The following is a 19,956-nucleotide window of genomic DNA, read 5'->3' on the forward strand; positions in this document are numbered from 1 at the left end:
ATGAGTTGGAACTTGTTGGAGCGCTTTATCGAGTCGGATCATTTCAACGAGGATCCCTCGCTCAGCGTCGCCTACCTGTCGTGTGTGATCCCGTCCCCGACTCCCCACCACCCTGCGCTCTCGCCGCCCTCCCCGCCTTCCGTTGCCTGTCCTTTCGCCGCTGGTCCCCCGCCTGCTAATCCTGCCCGCCCCTGCCAGTCGATATGCCGACCACGTCGGCATCCACTACGTGCTCTGCTCGAAGCTGCGCCGCTTCTCCTACGACGAGATCGAGTTCTTCCTGCCGCAGCTATGCCATCTCCTCATCTCCGTCGACAACGAGTCGATGGCCCTTGAGGAATTCATCATAGATCTGTGCGAGGAATCAGTCAATGCCGCCCTCCTTGTGAGCCTGCCCCGCCAATGGCCCTTTTCCCTCGCAAAAACCCGCTGCTCACCGCGCGCCCCTTAGACATTCTGGCTGTTCCAGACCTACCTGCACGATCTCGCCGGCAACCCGCAATCCAACGCCTTCAAGACATGTCGTCGTCTGTACAACAAGGTCCAGCGCATCGTCTTCGGCGCCTCGGAGCCCGCCAACCGCGAGCGCATAAGGGGCAATGTGCTTCCCGTCACTGTTCTCTCGAGCCTCATCCTTGCCACCGTCGCCGCCCCGTTCCTCCCGCGCCATGCTGGTCCATTGGCCGTCGCCCAGGCCCGCAAACCTCGCGTGACGACCGAAACCATATCAGACGCCTCACAAACTCAGACCCAGAAGGTGGCTCGTAGCAACACCGTGGCAGGCGCTTCGCCGCGCCCACGCAAGCCAAGACCTCAGTCAGTCGCCCTGGAATCTACCGAGCCTGAGTCCCCTGTATCGCCAAAGCGCCACTCGACCGTGCCTGCGCTGGAGATCCAGTCGAGCCCGTCGAGGCAAAGCCCCAAGACGCCACGAGCTGCTTCGGCCGCACACCGGCCGTCCCTTCTCAACGTGGCCAAGGAAGCACGCATGAGCTCCTCGTCTCTGCCTGATTTCCGCAGTTCCAGTGTCTCTCCGATCCCGACGCCCCCACCAACCGCCGGGCTCCCGCCGCGTCCAAGTGAGCTTGCGCCGCGCCGCGAACCCCGTGCCCCCCGACCCCTCAGTCCGAGCGCCCTTTCCCGATCGCAGAAGATCCGAATCTTGCGCTCTAACTACTTCCGGAGCCAAACGCAGTTCTTGAGTGCGCTGGAGGACATTTCGAACAGGCTGGTCATTGTTCCTAAACCTGCACGCCTCAGTGCGCTGCGCGCCGAGCTAGCGCTGATAGCTCAGGACCTCCCTGCTGAGGTTGACATCCCCATAATCTGCCCTCCCACTCTGAAGGGGGGAGAGGCGGCCCACAGCCAACATCACAGGATCGTCCGTCTCAATCCGGCGGAGGCTACCAGCCTGAACAGCGCAGAGCGTGTTCCGTATCTTTTGATGGTGGAGGTGCTTCGAGAAGACTTTGATTTTGACCCTGACACGGAAGCCAACCAAACGTTGCTCACGCGGTTGCTCGCCGAAAAGGGAATCAATAAGCGCCGCTTGTTCGATCTTTCGGACTCGTCGCGGCAGGCGATCATCCCGGACAAACCGCCCGACCCGGGTGTTGATAGCGTGTTCGAGCCGACCGATGGCGATCTTGGAAGCAAGGATCTCCTGATTAAGGACCCCGCCGAAGAGGAGCTTGCCAACGGGATGGCGAAGACGGCATTGGCGGGCAACGGATACAGCAGCGTCAGAATCAACCCTGCACGATCGTCAAGCGGTGCCCACACCTTGTCTTCGGTCGGCACAGCGTCAACCCCCCGATCTTCCGACATGGAGACAAGCCGGACTAGCAGCCCGGTCCCGCGTAAGATGACCTTGCCGATGCCCAATCGGGCGCAGGGCCCGGATCAGCCGGACTTCTCTGCCCTAGCCACGCACATGCGTACTGCGGCACAGATGCTTGCGCAGCTAGAGGCTAGTGGGTCGAAGCGGCCGAAAACGGAAGTCGCCTCGATCAAGTCGAAAATCATCGCGAGCATGCAAAGTCTGGAGGAACAGAGCTTCTACATGGATGAGACGCCCACTTTCGACAGCATCATGGCCGAACCCAAGGCGCAGCCATTGACGGCCGAGCCAGAGGACCTGGAGGACGCAGCCGCGGACCCGAATGCGAGCAACAGTGCTGGTGCGGCGCGAATGGAAAACGACTCCAAGACGGGAGGCATCCAGCGCAAGGGCGATCGCGATGACCCGAGCGCGGCCACGTTCGGCGAGGAGTGGAAGGCCAAGAAAGAGCGCATTAGGCGGTCTTCGCCTTACGGATGGATGAAGAATTGGGATCTCATCAGCGTAATCGTCAAGACGGGCGCTGATCTTCGCCAAGAGGCGTTCGCCTGCCAGCTTATTCAGGTGTGCAGCAAGATTTGGCAAGATGCCGAAGTGCCCGTGTGGGTGAAGGGCATGCGCATCTTGGTGACGGGCGAGTCGTCGGGTCTTATCGAGACAATTACCAATGGCGTCTCCCTGCATTCTCTCAAGCGCAGCCTGACCCTTGCTAGCATTGCTGCAGGCACCAATCCCCGCAAGCGCATTGCCACGCTACGGGACCATTTCTTGCGGACCTTTGGCGAACCAGACAGCGAGGTTCACGTTGCAGCGGTCGATGCGTTTGCTCGCTCGCTTGCAGCATACAGCATCATCTGCTACGTGCTGCAGCTCAAGGACAGGCATAACGGCAACCTTCTGATCGACAACCAAGGCCACATCATCCACATCGACTTCGGCTTCATGCTGTCCAACAGTCCCGGCAGCATGGGGTTCGAGGCTGCGCCGTTCAAGCTGACCCAGGAGTACGTGGACGTGCTTGGTGGCGTGGGGAGCCCGGGGTTTAATCTCTTCAAGAGCCTGTGCAAGCAAGCGTTCCAGGCGCTTCGGAAGGATGCCGAGAGGATCGTGATGCTGGTGGAGATGATGGGCAAGGCGAGCCAAATGCCGTGCTTCGCGGCAGGAATGCAGCAAGCCGTGACAGCGCTGCGGTCAAGGTTCATGCTACAGCTGAGCAAAGAGGAGGCAGAGTTCTTTGTGGATGATCTCATTGCGAAGAGTATTGGAAGCTACTACACGAGGCTGTGAGTACCCGCGCCCAGGGCCAAGGCGGGTAAGCTAACACGAAGCAGATATGACACTTTCCAGTACCGGACGCAAGGCATTTACTGATCTGGAGAATACCCAATTGCCGATTCGAGCATGTCGCACCTTGATTGCGGGCAGGAAGAGCATGGCGCCGGCGTTCTGCGTTTGTGTCACCGCATTTACGTGAAATTTAGGACTTGATTTTGATGGAATTTGGTTTCAGTTGCTTGCTGTGAATATATCTGGGGACATGGTGACGGCGGGCATGGCCGCGTCTCGCCGGGCTGACGCTGCAGCAGGAGACCGTTTGAGGAAGAAAAGCATCTTAGTAGCATGGATCGGATCTACTCAGCTAAGCCGCATGACCGACGTGCTCAACTGGGATTGTCTCCCAGCATTATTCCGCGCCTTATCCGCAAAAGCAACTCGACATGGCGTGTTCGTCCGGGTTGCAGGCCGACCAATCGGGCCTACCTCCGCTCCCCCTCCGACCTGCGCCCTGGCATCAGAAAAAGCACGCCGTCTCACCCCACCGATCCCCAGCAAACTCATGATTATGTCTGACACTCTATGTGCATTCTCGGATCTGCGGTGCCTGCACGAAATATACCGCCTTTGCCACCGCTAAGGGTCCGCGCCAACACTGGATTCGCAGTGAAACAGGGAGCACTGTCTCAGGCCCGCTCTGTAAGCAAAGAAGGCATCCCACACGGACAGAGCCTTGCTCTCTCCTATGTCGTTTCGCTGGTTGTTGTAAGACGGTTGCTCTGATGAATTGCCCCGTGGTTCACTTCATCGCTCAGGCATCTCCGATGGGGCGTAAGCGTCTGCGTGCCATGTCTACACGTTCTTCCGCTTTTCTCGCGTTGTTCCCTGCCGCTACTCAAGTGAGCCCGTCAGCACTGGCATACATCGAAAGCACAAACTATGCCTTGTCTTACCAGTAGACGTCTCGGTTACTCTGACACTGTAATACCGGCAAATGCAGCCGACTAATGTTACCGTCTCGTACATGAATTCCGCGATTACAAAGCCGTTACGAATGCTTACTCGCACGGCATGACGAGGGGCTCGTGAGAGTGTAGCTCGTTCCAGTGGAGCTCACCATAGCGTAAGTGTCTCGTTCATAGCTCGTCTGAATACGGCCAGCAGCAGAAACAGGCTATCATCTTGATTGTAGCCATGTATAGGAGAGAAGGTTACTCCAGGTCACAATTCTTCTACTACCAGTCCGTGGCGCCGCCTGGACCATTCATCTTCACTGCCCTTCCGACCCTTCCGAAGAAGAGGGAAGGGACGAGGGGTCCATAGACTGTGTGGCTAGCTACAAATGTCAATAAGCATCAGGCCACCTTCCCATCTCACTAACTAAGTCTGGGTTCCCGCGCCATGACATGGCGCCGTTGGATCGACAGTACGCACATACCAAGCAATCGGCGCCTTGTAGCATCTTCGCATGACAAACTACAGCACCCCGCCTACCGGAAGATATCGAGCTAGCCACCGCAAGCAAGACCGACCCCGCAGTCGACGTGGGGGAGGAGGCGAGGGGAGGAGAGGGGAGACGTCCAGCCGGAGCTTTCTCCGCCAGTGCCCAGTCGGCAGAAAGGAAGGCAGGCAGCAAGAGGCACCGCGACGACGCAGATTTCGCCGAATGTACGCCGCAGCACATGCAATGCGGTGGCAATGTAAGGGAAAATGATCCAAGGGAAAAGAGGGAAAGCAGTGGAAGGAGGAGGGTGCAGTAGCGCAACGGTTCTGTTCGATTTGTTCTTTCCCCCTCCCCGCTGCGACACAGGGCTGATGCTGTGTGCCCCTCGCCCCGCTGTCAACCCCACCTGTTCGTCATTGGATCTATGTTTTGTGTCTGCTGCTGCATTCAACGGCCGCTACTGTTGCTACTGCTGTTTACTACCGTTTCATCTGGCCGATGGTCAAGCAGCAGGCAGTGTCGAGAATGTAGATCTCTTCTCTCGCGTGTGCTGCTGGCTGCTGCCCTCTCACACATGTACAACCCTCCCTCTCTCTCCCCGTGCAGCGACTGTGGAACTGTTGCAACTATAACGAGAGGTACATTGCCGAAATTGGAGTTCTCTAAGTAAATGTTGATTTCTCATCGATGCAACAGTCATCAGTGAGCTGCTGCTCCACCACGTGCTTACCCAGAGAATACTCGTTATTTCCTCCATTATTTTCATCTGGCGCCCCACATAGCTGTTTAGTCAACGATAGAGAGACAAGCAAGTTTCCTTTCATTTCACTCTCTCTATGGAGCGGCTCTTTATTCCGGCCGCCAATGTTCCTTTTGGGCTTAGCTCCACTTTCCCACTTTGCGGCTGCCACATCGACGGCTGTATCTCACGTGGGTTCGTGCATAGTAGCTCGGGAGGAGATGTCAGTTCTGCTGTTGACTGATATCTACTACACATTAGATCGAGTGTGCCAATCAGTTCTCAGTCTCTCAGGCAAAAACGGTTGCTTTGCGTTAATCTACTGCCAAAGTGAATAGTGAAATACTGTAAGCTACCTCGAAGGCGTACATAGTTTGTATCAGATCACTTACTTGCCCTGCTGCCCGTCGAACGTGAGGGCTTCCTCAGCACGAGCCAGCCATGGCAAGGAAGCCACGTGCATTCGAGCCAACTACTACCGACACCCCCTACCGAACATCAGTCTTTCCTTTCCAATCGGCCGTCCATCATCTTACGAGACTTTGGATCAGCCACCACCACCCGCCGCCCGAAAGCCATTGCTCTTTCCGAGGCAGTCGGACTAAATTCCGACCACCCCCAACTCGTCTGCGTCGATCTCTTTCCACATACACACAGCGGCCCCGAACCCGGCCGATCTTCACGCCGAGGGAGGGAGCGCGGCGTCGGTGTCATCCTCCGTCACCAGCTACTGCATTATGCAGAGCGCGGGAACCCGTTAGTGCCCGCATGCCCCCAACGGCGATACCTGCCGCAAGCCGCATCTTTTTCTTTTCTTTTTCTGTTCTTCGGTGTGCAGAGGCGTTTCGTCCGGCATACACGTACAGAGCCGATTCATCACGCGTTGCTGACGCTACTGCTGCTGGGCTGCTGTCGTGTTTGCCGAAAGGCGAGAGAAAGCGTTGTTCTGTGCAGAAGAAGAGATACGGACTACTTTTGGCCCCCCAACCGCCAATCGTCACGAACGAGAGAACCGCTCTTCATACGCCACATACACACACACACCTCGGGGAACACTGCCACTTTCTTTCATATCCGCTATACATCCCCAGCCGTTAACACTTCACACCATTGTATCATTTTTGTCTCCAATCAGAACCACTGCCGCGTTTTCCCCCCGTAATGAAGAAGAAAAAAAGCAAACATACCCAATCTCCACTCTTTTCCGCATCTCCACAAAATTCGCTTTCCCGCCCGTCGGCCGGCCCTCCTCCCGGGGCCCTAGCCGCAAGCAGTAGTAGCAATAGTAGTGGTGAAAGCCGTCCTAGCCGGCGGCCGAGGTTGACGAAAGCGGAAGCGTCTCACCACCACGTCCACTTTCATCACGCGCCCCGAGTGGGTGTGGGTCGGGGGGCCGGCGCCGCCAAACAGCAGCACCTAGAAGAAGAAGTACATGCTGTGTGCATGTAAGAGGGAGGAGGTGTGACGATATTGCTTTTTGCTTCTTTTTTTGCTCTTCCCCATTTAACATGACTATACAGACGAAACATGCACGGGGAGAGGAAACTTCCCAGGAACGCGACGTTTGACGTGCATACACGAACCTGTCCGTCCCGTCCGGACGTCCCATGTTTGCTCTGGCTGCCTGGGCCCCTCCCTCGACACGCGGCCAACCTCGTCATTCTCTCTCTTCCTGCGTCTATTGCGTAAGTCCCTGACGGTGTGCTGATGTCGGTGTTCGCCTAATCGGGGCAAAAGAGAAAGAAAGAAAGGGATCTAATCATATCCCATTAATAAGCCATTTGTTCCTCTCCCCCTAGTAGCGGGGGTTGGAAAGGAAGGAAAGGATATGCATGATGTGTACAACGCGTGTACAACGCATGGTTGTGGGAGATTTTTTTCTTGTACACGTCAACGCTGTATGTGTGTCGGCTGTCTCTCCGTCGCGCAGCTTTGCCTGCCTGCCTGCCTACCAGCCCCCTCCCTACGAAAACGAGGATGTGCGGAACTCCGTTAGCGTGTATTGAGAGGTTACTCGAGGCCAATGGGGAAGTGTTCTTGTCGGAGGGGGCTCCGGGGAGGAGATTGGAAGGGGGGAGGGAAGGAAAAAAAAAATCGGGGTCGGGATGGTTATGGTTCCATTCCGCTGCGAGGGGTGGTGGTGGTGGTGGTGACGATGGAATTTCTCGTGTAGACATGTGATTTGGACTTTTTTGTTCCGTTTTTGCTGTCTGTCTGTCTGCGGCACCTGCCGGCTGGCCGGCATCTTCCTGGGATTACTGTCGTGCTCTCACCATCGTGATGAGGATGCACGCACGCCCGCCCGCCCCGCCTGCCTTGCTTGTTGCGTTAGCCCGACATTAGCCGATATGCATTTGGCGCAGGGAGGGAGGGAGGGGGTTCGCCTTTTTTTCGTTGCCCTGCATGGTCGGCGCGCAGTGTTCTAGATCATCGTGAGAGGAGAATCCCGCAGGAGCTGAGAAAAGCGCCTGTGGTAGCACTCGCTTGCGAATACGCCGCAGCAGAGCAGAAAAGCGGATCTCTTCCTCTTGGCGCGGGTCTCCGCGAAGAGGGCGGGTGGCGTCGGCCGAGATCAGATGCGTATCGAGTGTGGTTGGCTGGCGAAGGCGGGGCAGAGCACGGCATGGGGTGCTTCTCATTTCTTCAGGCCTCGGTAATTGGCAGGAGAGACAGGGCAGACGAGGGAAAAAGGAAAGAAGATGGAGAAGCCGCACGGGAATTGGGGCGAAAGAGAGCAAGTGCGGATGCCTTTCATCATAAACGTGGAAGATGCGACTGTTGTGGTGCAAGAGCCGGTGCAGGCTGGACTAGCTCAGGAGGACCTCTCACATTGTTTTCTCTTTGGTAATAGCACTGAAACACAGCTCCCTCGCCAAAAACGCCGCCAAATGCTTTTTTATCCTCTTCGGAACTCCAATACTTTTGAGTCGGGACGGGAGATAAGTCTCCAGTTCTCCCTCTCCTCCGGTACCCGCTGCTTCACGTCATGGCGTATCTATCCCCTCCAAAGTGCGGTGCCGGAGTCCGGGTATCATAGATTTATGGTCGAGTACGGGGCTGAAGGTGCTCAGGTGGTGGTGAAGAGGGTGTCTTCCTCTCTCAGGTACTCTCCAATATCCGCTTGTCTAAAGGTAGCGATGCCGGTAGGGTCGAGACGGCGAGCCTCAGCAGTGGAGCGAGAAGTAACACCGAAGCCCTGTATGGCCAATTAGCGGGGTGGGTTGGGGGAGGAACAGGTAGACTTACCAGAGGGGTGTCGTCCATGGAGTAGACAACGACGCCCTGGTGCTCGGGGCAGTCCTCGCTCCAGCGGCCGACGTGGGCCTTCAGGACGTTGCCGCCGTACAGGAAGGGCATCTCGCCGTTGGGCTTGATCCACACCTTGTAGCGGGCGTGGGGGGCGATGGCGTCCAGGGCGGTGATGTGCAGGCGGAACTTGCCGGTCTTGGTGAACTTGCCAATGCAGGTGCCGAGCGAGAGCAGGTTGGGGCGGGCGACGCTGGTGGCGAGGTTGGCGATGGTCTCGCGCACATAGTATACACGGCTGTGCTGGATGCGGAAGACATGACGGTCGTTTTCGGGGCCGTTGGCGGGGGCGATCAGGTGGTTCAGCGAACGGCCGGTGTAGTTGGCCAGCTTGGTGAAGAGCGTCTGCGTCTCGGTGTCGGTGAGAGGCCTCATGGCGGGCGAATTGGCTGAGCGATTGACGATGGTGGTGGTGATGTCGTGGGACTGCGGCCGACGACGGCGTCGCAACTTTTTGTCGGCGCTTGGCGCCGTCTTTCGCCGACCCGCGCCCAAAAAATTCCAGGCCCGCAAACCAAGCAAGCATTTCGCAACACCACGAGACTCCCCGCGCTCTCCGACCACAATGGCCCGCCTGCCTGCCCCCAAGAGAAGGCGCTTGTCGCCGCCCGACGAGGACGACTCCGCCAGCGACTCGCCCAGCCGTTCTCTCGCCAACTCGAGCTTCGCCAATTCCAAGTGGGACCTTGAGCAGGACTACGAGAACCGCCCTCGCTCGCTGAAGAAGAAGAAGGAGACCACTCGCCTGCCCATCAAAACCCAGGATGGTCGCATAGAACAGGTTCATGTCGCCGAGCCCGAAAAGCCCGAGCCAGACGACGACAGCTTTCTCGGAACAAGCAGCGACGACGACGAAGACGAGGGAGAGGACGAGCCCGTCCCAGAGGCTCCCAAGAAGTCGGCTCGCCAGCAGGTCGTCGAGGCCAAGGAAGAACTTGCGCGCGTCGCCGAGCTGATCAACGAGGACCCCGAAGAGCACATTGGCGCCCTGAAGCAGCTGGCCGAGTTCGCCAACTCCAAAAACGTCACCGTCAAGAAGCTGGCCCTCGCCACCCAGGCCGCCGTCTACAAGGACATTATCCCCGGATACAGGATACGTCCACTGCCCGAGGATGGCTCCAAGGAGAAGCTGTCCAAAGAGGTTCGTCGTCTACGCAACTTCGAGCAGGCTCTCGTCCACGGCTACCAGGACTACGTACGTGACCTGGCGAGATGCGCCAAAGGCAGCAAGCCATCTTCCTCGGACAGCATCGCCGGTCTAGCCACTGTCGCCATCAGCTGTGCCTGCAACCTGCTTACCTCGGTGCCCCATTTCAACTTCCGCGGAGACATTATCAAGATCCTAGTCGACAAGATGAGCACCAGGTCCATTGACGGAGACTTTGTCAGGTGTAGGGAGACTATCGAGAAGGTTTTCGAGGATGACGAGGATGGCAACGCGTCGCTGGACTCCGTTACCATGATCACCAAGATGATCAAGGGCCGGAACTACCATGTTCACGAGAGCGTCCTCAATACCTTCCTGCATCTGCGCCTGCTTTCCGAGTTCTCCTCCAAGGGTTCGTACGACAGGATCGACAAGCCGGAGGATGACATGCCAAGAGGTAAGAAGCCCAAGGAAAAGCGCGAGTTCCGCACCAAGAAGCAACGCAAGGTCATGAAGGAACAAAAGGCCATCGCCGAGGAGATGAAGGAGGCCGACGCCGCCGTGAGCCACGAGGAACGCGACCGTCTGCAGGCCGAGACGCTCAAACTCGTCTTCGTCGCCTACTTCCGCATCCTCAAGTCCCGCAGCGCCTCCCTCATGGGCGCCGTGCTCGAGGGCCTCGCTCGCTACGCCCACCTCATCAACCAAGACTTCTTCGGCGACATCCTCGAAGCCCTGAAGGACCTAATCAGCGACGCCGAGAGCCTCGAAGACCAAGACTCGGACGCCGACGAGGACGACGAGGACGCGCCCATCGGCGCCCGCAACGCTACGCGCGAGTCGCTCCTCTGCGTCATCACCGCCTTCGCGTTACTGCAGGGCCAAGACGCCAGCAAGGCCGCCTCCAGCCTGCACCTCGACCTCAACTTCTTCATCACCCATCTCTACCGCACCCTCTATCCCGTCAGCCTCAACCCGGACATCGAGCTGGGCGCCAACTCGCTCCACCTCCCCGACCCGAACTCCCCGCATCAACAAAACCCCACCCCCTCGGCCGCCGCCAACAAAATCAACGTCCAAACCACCACCGTCCTCCTCCTCCGCTCCCTCTCGTCCGTCCTCCTCCCCCCGACCGCCATCCGCGCCGTCCCGCCCCTCCGCGTCGCCGCCTTCGCCAAGCAGCTCATGACGGCCGCCCTGCACCTCCCCGAGAAGTCGTGCCTCGCGACCGTCGCGCTCCTCGCCAAGGTCGCAAAGATCCACGGCCGCAAGGTCGCCCCGCTGTGGAACACGGAAGAGCGCCGCGGCGACGGCGTCTTCAACCCGCTCGGCGCCGAGCTCGAGAGCAGCAACCCCTTCGCCGCCACCGTGTGGGAGGGCGAGGTGTTGCGCTGGCATTTTTGCCCCGGGGTGAGGGAGGGGTTGGGGGCGGTTACGAAGGGGGTTGTGGAAGGGATGAAGTAGATTTATTTGTTTGTTTGCTGTGGTGGGAGTCGGAGTTGGAGGGGGGAAGGGGAAGGGGGCGGGGATAGGGTGATGTCGTTTGTTGTCTTGGTTGTTGCGTGTGTGGATGTGGATGTGGATATGTTGTAGACGCTGCTACTTCTGTTGCCATATACCAAAACAAAAGCTTATCACGTTTTGAGATTTCCCCGTCTTTCTCTCGAAGTCATTTTTCTGACTCTTGTGCGATTCCCCCCTTTTCTTTTTTTTTTTTTTTTTTTGCCCTTGCCAGAATTGTACGCTCTATTTTACCTGTGGCGGCCGTCACTGCTGGAGACGACTTCTCCGCCGAGGTTCAGCGCGGGAGAGTCTTTGTGCGATGATGATTCTCTCCGGTGCGAAGCGGTTTCTGAAAAATCCGTATTGGACCGAACGAGTTCTGTTTTCAGAATGTAAAGGCTGTGGGAGTGCGGGCTTGGACGGATCACTTGCAGAAGCGGATTTGCCCCTGGCCACGGACACAGGGGAGGAGGGTTATCTGGTAACGAGTATCATCCCGTTCGTTGTATCACTTTTCATTTATATCGCCATCTTGCCAACTGTTTGCGGATCAGATCCGCTGTAGCCCGCGGATAGCAAAGGTGATGGAGGTGGAGGTTTTGCAGGTTTTGTTCTCGGTGTAAGTGTTGTTGTTCATTCTGCTTTATGTTGGTTGCAGCGTAAACAATTGGATGGGGGGCCTTGGACTTGGAACAAACAGCTCTTTATCTGTTCACTCAATTTGCCTATGACGGGAGAGAGTGCTATCTTCTGGCGAGGCGCAGAAAGGTAAAATACTTTTCGGCCCAGCATATCGGAGTGTCTTTAGTGCATCTCGCCATCTTGGATCAAACGAATAAGAGGATTGATGTCTTTCGTATAAAACTTCTTTGAGCTCCCCGTCATCTTTAACACGGCCTTGAGCTCTCGTTTCTCTCTCCCCCCCGTTTTATCTCTTGGAAGAAGAACAGAAAAACCCCAGCCTCGACAGGTCGCTGTGAAAGTATATTGGCGTACTTATCTTATCTACAGCATGGGAAAGAAATGGGCGGTGAAATCGCCTCTCCGCTTCAATAGTAGTAGTGGTAGCAGCCAATAGCAGCCTGCCAAGAAAAAGAAAAGAAAAGAAAAAAGAAAAGGCAAGACCCGACCAACAACCAACCAGCCAAACTCCCATCCCATCCTCCCACCCATCAATCAACAAAGCACGCGTCTCCAAGTCCAGTGCTCGCAATTGAGGTTTAGCAACAAAAACGGTAGGGAAAGTGTGTCAACGCCAAAAAGAGTGTGGTAGAACACCCGTCGCACAGACAAGGGTCTTAGCTGAGGAGGGCTGTGTGTGTTTTTGTTGTCGTTGTCGTACGTACGTACGTACTGAAAGCAGAAAACGGAAAGTCTTTCTTCACGCCCAGCTGGACAGCCACATAACTAGCTAGCCCCCATACCCGTTTCGGGTCGAACCGCAGCATGCCAGCAGAGCAGGGAGAGGGAGTGCGATGGGGGTGCCGTGGTAAGTGTATGTATGTACCGGCATCTGCACATGCCTCTTCTTCTTCACGTCCTCGGCCGAGGCGAGGAAGAAAAGTGGGGAAAAATGTTGAAGAAGGAGAAAACGGCGACTGGCATCCTCTTGGTTTTCGTGTATCATGTGCTCGCCCCTCCCATGCTGTAGCTTCCTGCGAGAAAAAAAGCGCGGTACATACATTAGTGGGCACACGCATGAACAGTGTACACGTGTTGCCTTGAGGCGAGTATCAAGTTGGTCCAACTGATTAATCGACAGCATCACTACGCATTGCTGCTGTGTCTCGTTAGACAGCATGGAAAGCGGGTGGGAGAAAAACGGTGTGCAAATCAAGCCTCAAGCATGGTTATTGACGACAAACGCGCGCCTACCCCTCCCCCCCTCTCTTGCCAGGCAACCGACCCACCGACAATAGTCCCTTCGTCAATACCAAACACATCACACCGATGCCCGATGCTCGATTCCCGATGCCCGATCCCGACCCCGATACCCGGCCCCTGTACGCAAGGTTGGCCACGTACTTGCAACCCACCGCTGCCTTGGTCATTGCCACCTGTCGAAAGGAGTGATTATGCTCCCAGGGGCGGGGTATGTGTGTGTGTAATGTCCATGCCCGCGAGAAAGGGAGAGGAAGGGAGGGAGCAGCACGCCCGCAATACCCATCCCATGGATCACTCCTGTATCAGCTCGCCCAGCCAGCCAGCCAGGTCCCCTCGCCCACCATCGGAAAACACACACACCATTCTGCACATGCGCATGTACGTAAGTACACAGCAGCAAGCATGCAAGCAGCAAGCAGCAAGCCGGCCAAATTTTCTGCACACATCTGCATAACGGGTGAAGGCAGGAAGGAAGAAAGGATGGAAGGAAGGCTACGTGCATGCAGCATACCGTTTCGAAGATCGAGTAAGAAAAAAGAAACCAAAAGAAAAAGGAAAAATTGGAGGCGCTCCGCAGGCGTGCGGGTGGCGTTTTTCTTTTTTCTCGTAACGGGTCTCGGGGAGATCGGCCTTCCTTCCCGCTGATTCCGCCCGTGTCAAAGCCTCATTAGTTAGGCATGTATGTGTCCCTGTAGTACGGCTGCATGCAGAGAGTAGAAATATCTCACGCTTACTACCCATGCTAATAAAGGAAGAAGCGGGAAGAAAGGGGGAGAAGTATGGTCCATTTCGAGCAGATCCTTGCGTCGGAAGAGGGAAAAAAGCAAAAAGAAGAATCGTTGGAGGCCTAGAGGTACGCATGGTAGTCTGTAAAGATGATGATGACGATGACGACTACATCGTAGTACCGCGTGAAGCACTGCCTTGTCTCGTAGCACGGGCGTTTGCAACAAGTCCGCATGTAGCATGTAGCTGAGCCGTTGAGGGGGGATGAGGCGGCCAACGTGCCTGCCTTGCGGTTTTGCTTTTTCCAATTACTCCGAAACGAGGCAAGCTGAAAAGTTGCTTTTTCGGCCCCCTCGGGCGGCGGTTCGCGAACCGGCTGGGCGTGCAGCTAGACGGACCATCAGTAAGCTTCCGCGCGACTGTGCAGACACGGCGGCGGTCAGCCAGTCAGCAACTCTCTCGTCACCGCTCCGCCCGAGATGGTTGGCCGAGGGAAAGTTTCAGAATCACCATCCCGCCATATCACAGCGTCTGATAAGTAGAGAGGTGGGGATGAGACGGCGGCTCGCTGCATCGTCACGAAGGGAAGAAACGGTCGAGCCCCGAACGTTCACACGGCATGGAATGCTGCAGTTTTGCTGACGTTGTTCTGATGGGCTGCTCTCGTGACGCGACGAAGTGACCCCTGGATGTAAGTCCCCCTTTTTCGCAACATCGATGCATCTGTGAGTCATTCTCGCTTCCCCAGCCGCCATGGGTGTGGAACAGTGGTCAGAAGGGAGAGAAGCATGCAGACACCGCACTCTCCGGTAATGATGTTCATGTTTTGGGATGACACAGACGGCATGTGAGCCATCAGCTGAGGATCTGGCGCTGGCCAGATGCAGATATGACGAGGGTCGCGGTTTCCGTGTGGTGGACGGGTAGGTGCTTTTTTTATTGATTGGAATCCAGAACGGGGGCCCTGGTCCACTACTGTCGTTGCCAAAGAAGAACGCCACGATAACAGTCGTCCACGGTTGAACCCTGCCGAGTCCATGTGCGGTGGCTTGCGGATCTACTCTGCCTTTGTTCCGACTGGTCCGCCTTGCCAAACAAGTTAATTCCCGTCACACGCCGCGCGCCCCTGACAGGAGAAATCCACATGACGCTGTGGCACTAGGCCCGGGCAGCCGCAATATTCACAATGCGGGTACCCGCGTCAAGGCATCAATCAGGGCACACCCTGAACTGCATGTCGTAGTACCCCAGCTGGGAACCGGCAGCACGGGAGCTTGGCGAGGGAACTGCATGACGCATGTCTAAAGGCGTCGTTCTGGATTTCCTGGGTGCCAGGGTAGGACGGCGGCTGGCTGAAAAAATGGTGCCGCCCCTCCGGGGGCGTGCAGATTTCGTACAGTGCCGCGTGGCCGGCGCTGCCGTGCACGACCGATAGACTTTGGGACCTTGAAGAATCTTCGTCCGCGGACAACGACTGCCTGGCGCTGAGTCCTGCACTGTGGAGATGGTGGCGAGGGTTGTCCATATGCATTGCTTGCTCTTGACACGTGGATGGGCTGAGGACCCTTGACAACATCCTCATGCGGACAAGGGTAAGTGTGCGTGCTGGCATGGAGTCGAAAGAAAGTTGAATCGGTTGTGACAAGTCCTCTGACAAAGCGCGGTGCTGCATGCGGACATCGGATGCCATGCTGTGCAACGATGAAGTCGCACAAGCTGACCTTGGCATGCATGACGAATCTCTCGGCAGTGCTCGATGTCAACCATGGTTCAGGACTTCCAGTACCCCGGCTGAGACCGTTCCAAATGCCAGGTCCGGGACGGGCATCGTAAACCTCAGGGGCCGGGCTTAAAATGCCAGAAAAGCTGCAGGAACACGGTGGAAATCGAGGGTGACGGAAAAGGGTGGTGGGATTACCCTAGCACAGTGCAAGGGTATTGAAGTAGTACTAGGGCTGGAGGAGCTGCAAGGCCACGCGAGTTCAGTAATCAGAAGATGTTGACGTGACACAGGGCGCGGCCCGGATACCTGCCTGTGCCAATAGAAAAGGGCAGGAGCCCGGTCTTTTCCTTTGTGAAGAAACGCACAGCAAGCACGTACCTGCATCCTTCAGCTCGTGTAGATGTTGGTCGACAAGGATACGGCGCTCCGAGAAGGACGGTTCGAAGCTGAAACAGACGACGGCTCCGACCAATGACCAAGCAGCTGTAGTGTACCGGGATCATGCAACAAAGCATCGCTGACAAAGTCTTGTGGAACGTCCAGAAGAAGTCATGATGGCATTTCAGGAATGATGCAACCATGAGCATCGGATTCGTATTTCCGCATATGGAGAGCTCGACCGTTACACAATCAGGTGGGTCAAGGTGTCGGCGACGGTATTGAGGGGTGGGATCCTGGCGCTTGAGGAATCAAGACTTCGACATGGGCGGCCAAGCGAGGCGATATGGAGTGGAGCAAGAGCATCAGGGAATAGCGGGTGTGACTCGGAACAAGGCCTTGGTGGAGGATAGAAGAGGGCTGCAAAAGGCGGATTGCAGGAAGCATGCCGTCTGCTGACCTGAACTGACAATGCGCGACAGGCGAATGGCGAGTAGGCGTGCCGCAGAACCTTGGCAACGGGCTGACGAGCGAATCAGGACTCGGGAGCAGGGCAGGGTTGACGGCCAACATCGGCGAGCTGCAGCAAGCATGATACACGCAATCTAGGTGAAAGAGCTGAGGTCGGGAGAAGGCATGGGATTGCAGCTGCAGAAGATCAGCGGACGAGTCGTCGCAGATTGCTTTCCGGCATCATGGAGCTCGGACGGCGGCACGATGACGAGACAAGAGTTGGTGTAATACGTTCCTCAGTGGTACAATGGCAGTGCGAGTGAGCTGACTGCTGCAGATTGCGAGGGAGTCGTCATGGAAGAGAGTGGAAAGCGGCTGGGTGCGTCCCGTGCGCCATGCGGCAGCATGATTGTATCCAAACCGGGGGTCTTGCATGCGATGCAACGTGAAGACAATCAGTCCAAAGCACGCAGGCCGTCCAGAAGGGCTTTGTGGGACCCTTCGAGCGACTGCTTGGATGGCTCGGGGGGTGGCGGCTGGAGCTGGGCAGCTTGCTCCCCTTTCTCCTCTTTCTCCTCTTTCTCGCGGCGGAGGGTTTCCTGGGCCTCTTCGAGGCTGCCAATGTCACGGACATTCTCAAAGCCGAGGGATTTCAGAGCGTCCAGAGCGATGGCTGAGCGGCGGCCGGAGCGACAGTACAAGGTGATGTCGTCCTGCTTGGAGACGCCGGGGCGGTCGGCCAGCTGGTCAATGTCCTGGTACTCGATGTTGATGGCGCCGTCGAGAAAGCCAGTGGCAAACTCGGCGGGAGTGCGGACGTCGACGAGCAGCGAGGAGGGCATGGTGACGGCAGAAAGCAGCAGTGGCATGAGAAAGCGACGGGGTGTCGTTGGAGTTGAGTCTTTTCGGCGCTAAGCCGGTCGGAATCTACTCCGGAAGTCGCTCCTGATCCGCTCCTCCCCAAACCGCCATCTTCTTATCCGCAGCATAACCTCTTTATTCAGCTTCATCTTGCGCGGACCCTCCGTACCTATGTCAGCTCAATGCCGCCGGAAAAGCTCTAGTTTAAGTCCCTTTACCTGGCGTAAGCCATCGCTCTTCCTTGTCCCACGGTCGGCTAATCGATTATTCGGCGCTGCATTTTTCAATGTGTCGTCTCTCATCTCGGATAAAGGCAAGACGCAGTCGAAGTGCCGTATCCGCTTCCGCTCAACCTCACGATGTCCGGCCGGATAATGTCTACAGGAGCACCCGGTTCCACCCGTCCCAGGAGGCACGGAGCCACCCTGCTAGCCTCAGATCGCTCGCCATATTACGCAACTGCAGCAAAACCCAACTTAATAACACCAGGCAGCATCACGAAAAACTACCAAAAAAGTCATTGAATAATTATTTCATTTCATTCAGTATCCAGTTCGAAAAAAGCAGCAATTGCTCCACACGAGCTGGGGGGGATATCCAAAGACTGAGAAAAACCAGAACTCCGTGCCCGAGGATGAAAACGCCGTTTCCCCAATGCCGCAAGGGCCGCGCCCCCAATGATAAAACGCCGGATTGCAAATGCCTTATCCCCCAACCATGGCCTTCCATTTTCCCACCCAACCATCAGCCATGAAAAACTCCTCCGGGGATGATGACGTATCATCGCGATATCATCCCAAAACTTCAACCGGATTGGGTAAAAATGTGCGTTTGTGTTGTCGCAAGGTAGAAAGAGAACGGATTTTTGTCGATGCGTTGATTTTTGTTGTGTTTGAGAGCGTGTGTGACCTCATTTCCTCGCAGCCTGTAGGAAGAAAAAGAAAGAACACTAATCGTAAGTCAAGAGGTCGTAAAATTAGAAAAGAGGCGTAGAGAAGAAAAATCAAGCATCGACAAAAGAGAGAAGAAGGGAAGGGGTTCCATCCGGTTTTGCAAAGTTCCGTGGAGTTCGCGCAGCTTGTCCAGGTTTTGTTTCGGTGGTGGTGGTGGTGGTGGAGTGGGAATTTGGTTCGAGGTAGAGGTAGGGGATCACTGCACCTCATAGAGTTCCATGGCGCGCTGCACGTCCTCGAGCGAGTCGCGGTTGCCGTAGGCCGACATCAGGGCGGCGTTCTGCTCGCGCTGGCGCAGGGCGCGCGCCTCGGTGGCCGAGAGGCCGGGCGTGTACGACGTCGACGCGAAGCGCCTGTCGAGATACGAGGTTGCTGCCGCGCCTGCAATCACCGGGCCTTGACATCAGCCATTTGTTAATCCTGGAAAGGAAACATGGTGGGCAAACAACTTCGAGCAGCGAGGAATGACTTACCGACGAACAGGAGGCCCGTTACGGGCAGGAACCAGCGGCCCAGACGAGCGGGTGCCGGCGAAGTCATCTTGGGCATGTGGTGGTGCGGCTGGTGGAAGGAGATGGGGATGGCCGGGTGGACGCGGGCGGAGGTGGTGAAGGGACGCGGAGCGTTGGGAGCCATTTGGTGGGAAACCGGGGACCGAGTCTCTTTTGAGAGATTGCGTAGGTAGGTAGATAGCCGCGTTGGAATGTGGCTGTGGCGGTGCTGCGCTTTCGCGGGGTTGCCTTGGGTAAAGGGTAGCTGTGCTTCCGCTTGGGCGACCTCGGTATCCTTCGGCTGGTGTGTATGGTAGTTCAGGAATCCGTTGGACGGATGGAGATCTTTTGTAGGTATTGCTTGTTGTGTGTGTATTCGGCGACTTCTTCAAATCTGCTGCAGGGCGCAAAAAGTGCGGAGAAGGTCGCGCTGATATACAGCGGCCTGAGTGGGCGATTTTCTGTGGAGTGAAATCATGGTCGGGTTACGGTCGTCTGATGCGCTGCCGGCCCTGCAGCTGGCGCCACCTCCGCACGCGACAACGCACCCCCTCAGACTTCAGATGCACACACACAACCCGTCGTCTTCAACCTGACCGGACGCGTCGCTGCTCCACCCGCACGAAGATGCGCCGGAAACTAGTCCTTCTGGACGAATGACGGCACCGCCATTATTGCAACACCTGGGCTGGGCCGCTCGCAGTGGAGCGACGGCTGCCCCACCCCGCGCTCGACCCGTATCACCAGATCAGCACTCGATCGTGGGGTGACCGCGGGCGGCTCCCGCCACCGGCAGATAATGCCTCCGTCCCCCCAAAAACCCCTGTCGCGAGACAAGTGATGGCACGCCCAATCTGACATGTGCCATCTTTCTGACTACTACTACTGGCCCATGGAAAAAAAGTCCACGGTTCGAGAAGGTCTTACATTGCTGCCTTCCTGTTCGCTCCATCGGGCCGGTGGGGAGTCGGTCGCACTGTTGCACATGCAGGCCTGCAACGCAGAGACCCTCAGCAGATGTTTCAAGAAAAGGGAGGGCCCCCATGGCATCATTCGGACATTTCTCGCTGCAAACAGAACGAAAGACTCCACGGCGGTCTTGCGCGAAAGGGGATCCATAGACAAGGGAGACCCGCAATTCTAAGCACCGGTGGATCTACGACCAGCCAACGTCGGCTCGAGAATATCATCGAGATCCCGCACCGCCCTGTCTTTTTTTGCTTCAAGCCAAAT

General features: G+C 56.7%; 5 protein-coding genes across 5 annotated transcripts; 2 read left to right on the top strand and 3 right to left on the bottom strand.

Annotated features, from left to right (window-relative positions):
- PIK1 (Phosphatidylinositol 4-kinase pik1alpha (PI4-kinase)(PtdIns-4-kinase)) lies at positions 1-3,127 on the top strand (the record flags this gene model as incomplete). Its single annotated transcript, XM_066773534.1, has 3 exons — positions 1-80; positions 199-385; positions 452-3,127. 3 exons carry the CDS (start codon positions 1-3, stop codon positions 3,125-3,127), a joined length of 2,943 nt encoding a protein of 980 aa, XP_066636101.1.
- A 5,238-nt stretch (positions 3,128-8,365) lies between these two features.
- NIP7 (ribosome biosynthesis protein nip7) lies at positions 8,366-8,979 on the bottom strand (the record flags this gene model as incomplete). Its single annotated transcript, XM_066773535.1, has 2 exons — positions 8,366-8,494; positions 8,545-8,979. 2 exons carry the CDS (start codon positions 8,977-8,979, stop codon positions 8,366-8,368), a joined length of 564 nt encoding a protein of 187 aa, XP_066636102.1.
- Positions 8,980-9,169: 190 nt separating this feature from the next.
- On the top strand, positions 9,170-11,215 carry SLS55_002050 (uncharacterized protein; the record flags this gene model as incomplete). The annotated part of the gene is made up of 1 exon (XM_066773536.1): positions 9,170-11,215. The coding sequence occupies one exon, from the start codon at positions 9,170-9,172 to the stop codon at positions 11,213-11,215; it is 2,046 nt and encodes a 681-aa protein (XP_066636103.1).
- Positions 11,216-16,873: 5,658 nt separating this feature from the next.
- On the bottom strand, positions 16,874-17,287 carry SLS55_002051 (uncharacterized protein; the record flags this gene model as incomplete). Its single annotated transcript, XM_066773537.1, has 1 exon — positions 16,874-17,287. One exon carries the CDS (start codon positions 17,285-17,287, stop codon positions 16,874-16,876), a length of 414 nt encoding a protein of 137 aa, XP_066636104.1.
- A 1,141-nt stretch (positions 17,288-18,428) lies between these two features.
- Positions 18,429-18,868, bottom strand: SLS55_002052 (uncharacterized protein; the record flags this gene model as incomplete). Its single annotated transcript, XM_066773538.1, has 2 exons — positions 18,429-18,613; positions 18,706-18,868. The coding sequence occupies 2 exons, from the start codon at positions 18,866-18,868 to the stop codon at positions 18,429-18,431; spliced, it is 348 nt and encodes a 115-aa protein (XP_066636105.1).
- Positions 18,869-19,956: the final 1,088 nt, after the last annotated feature.

This window comes from Diplodia seriata (assembly GCF_021436955.1).
Source record: "Diplodia seriata strain FDS-637 chromosome Unknown scaffold_2, whole genome shotgun sequence".
Lineage (NCBI taxonomy): Eukaryota > Fungi > Ascomycota > Dothideomycetes > Botryosphaeriales > Botryosphaeriaceae > Diplodia > Diplodia seriata.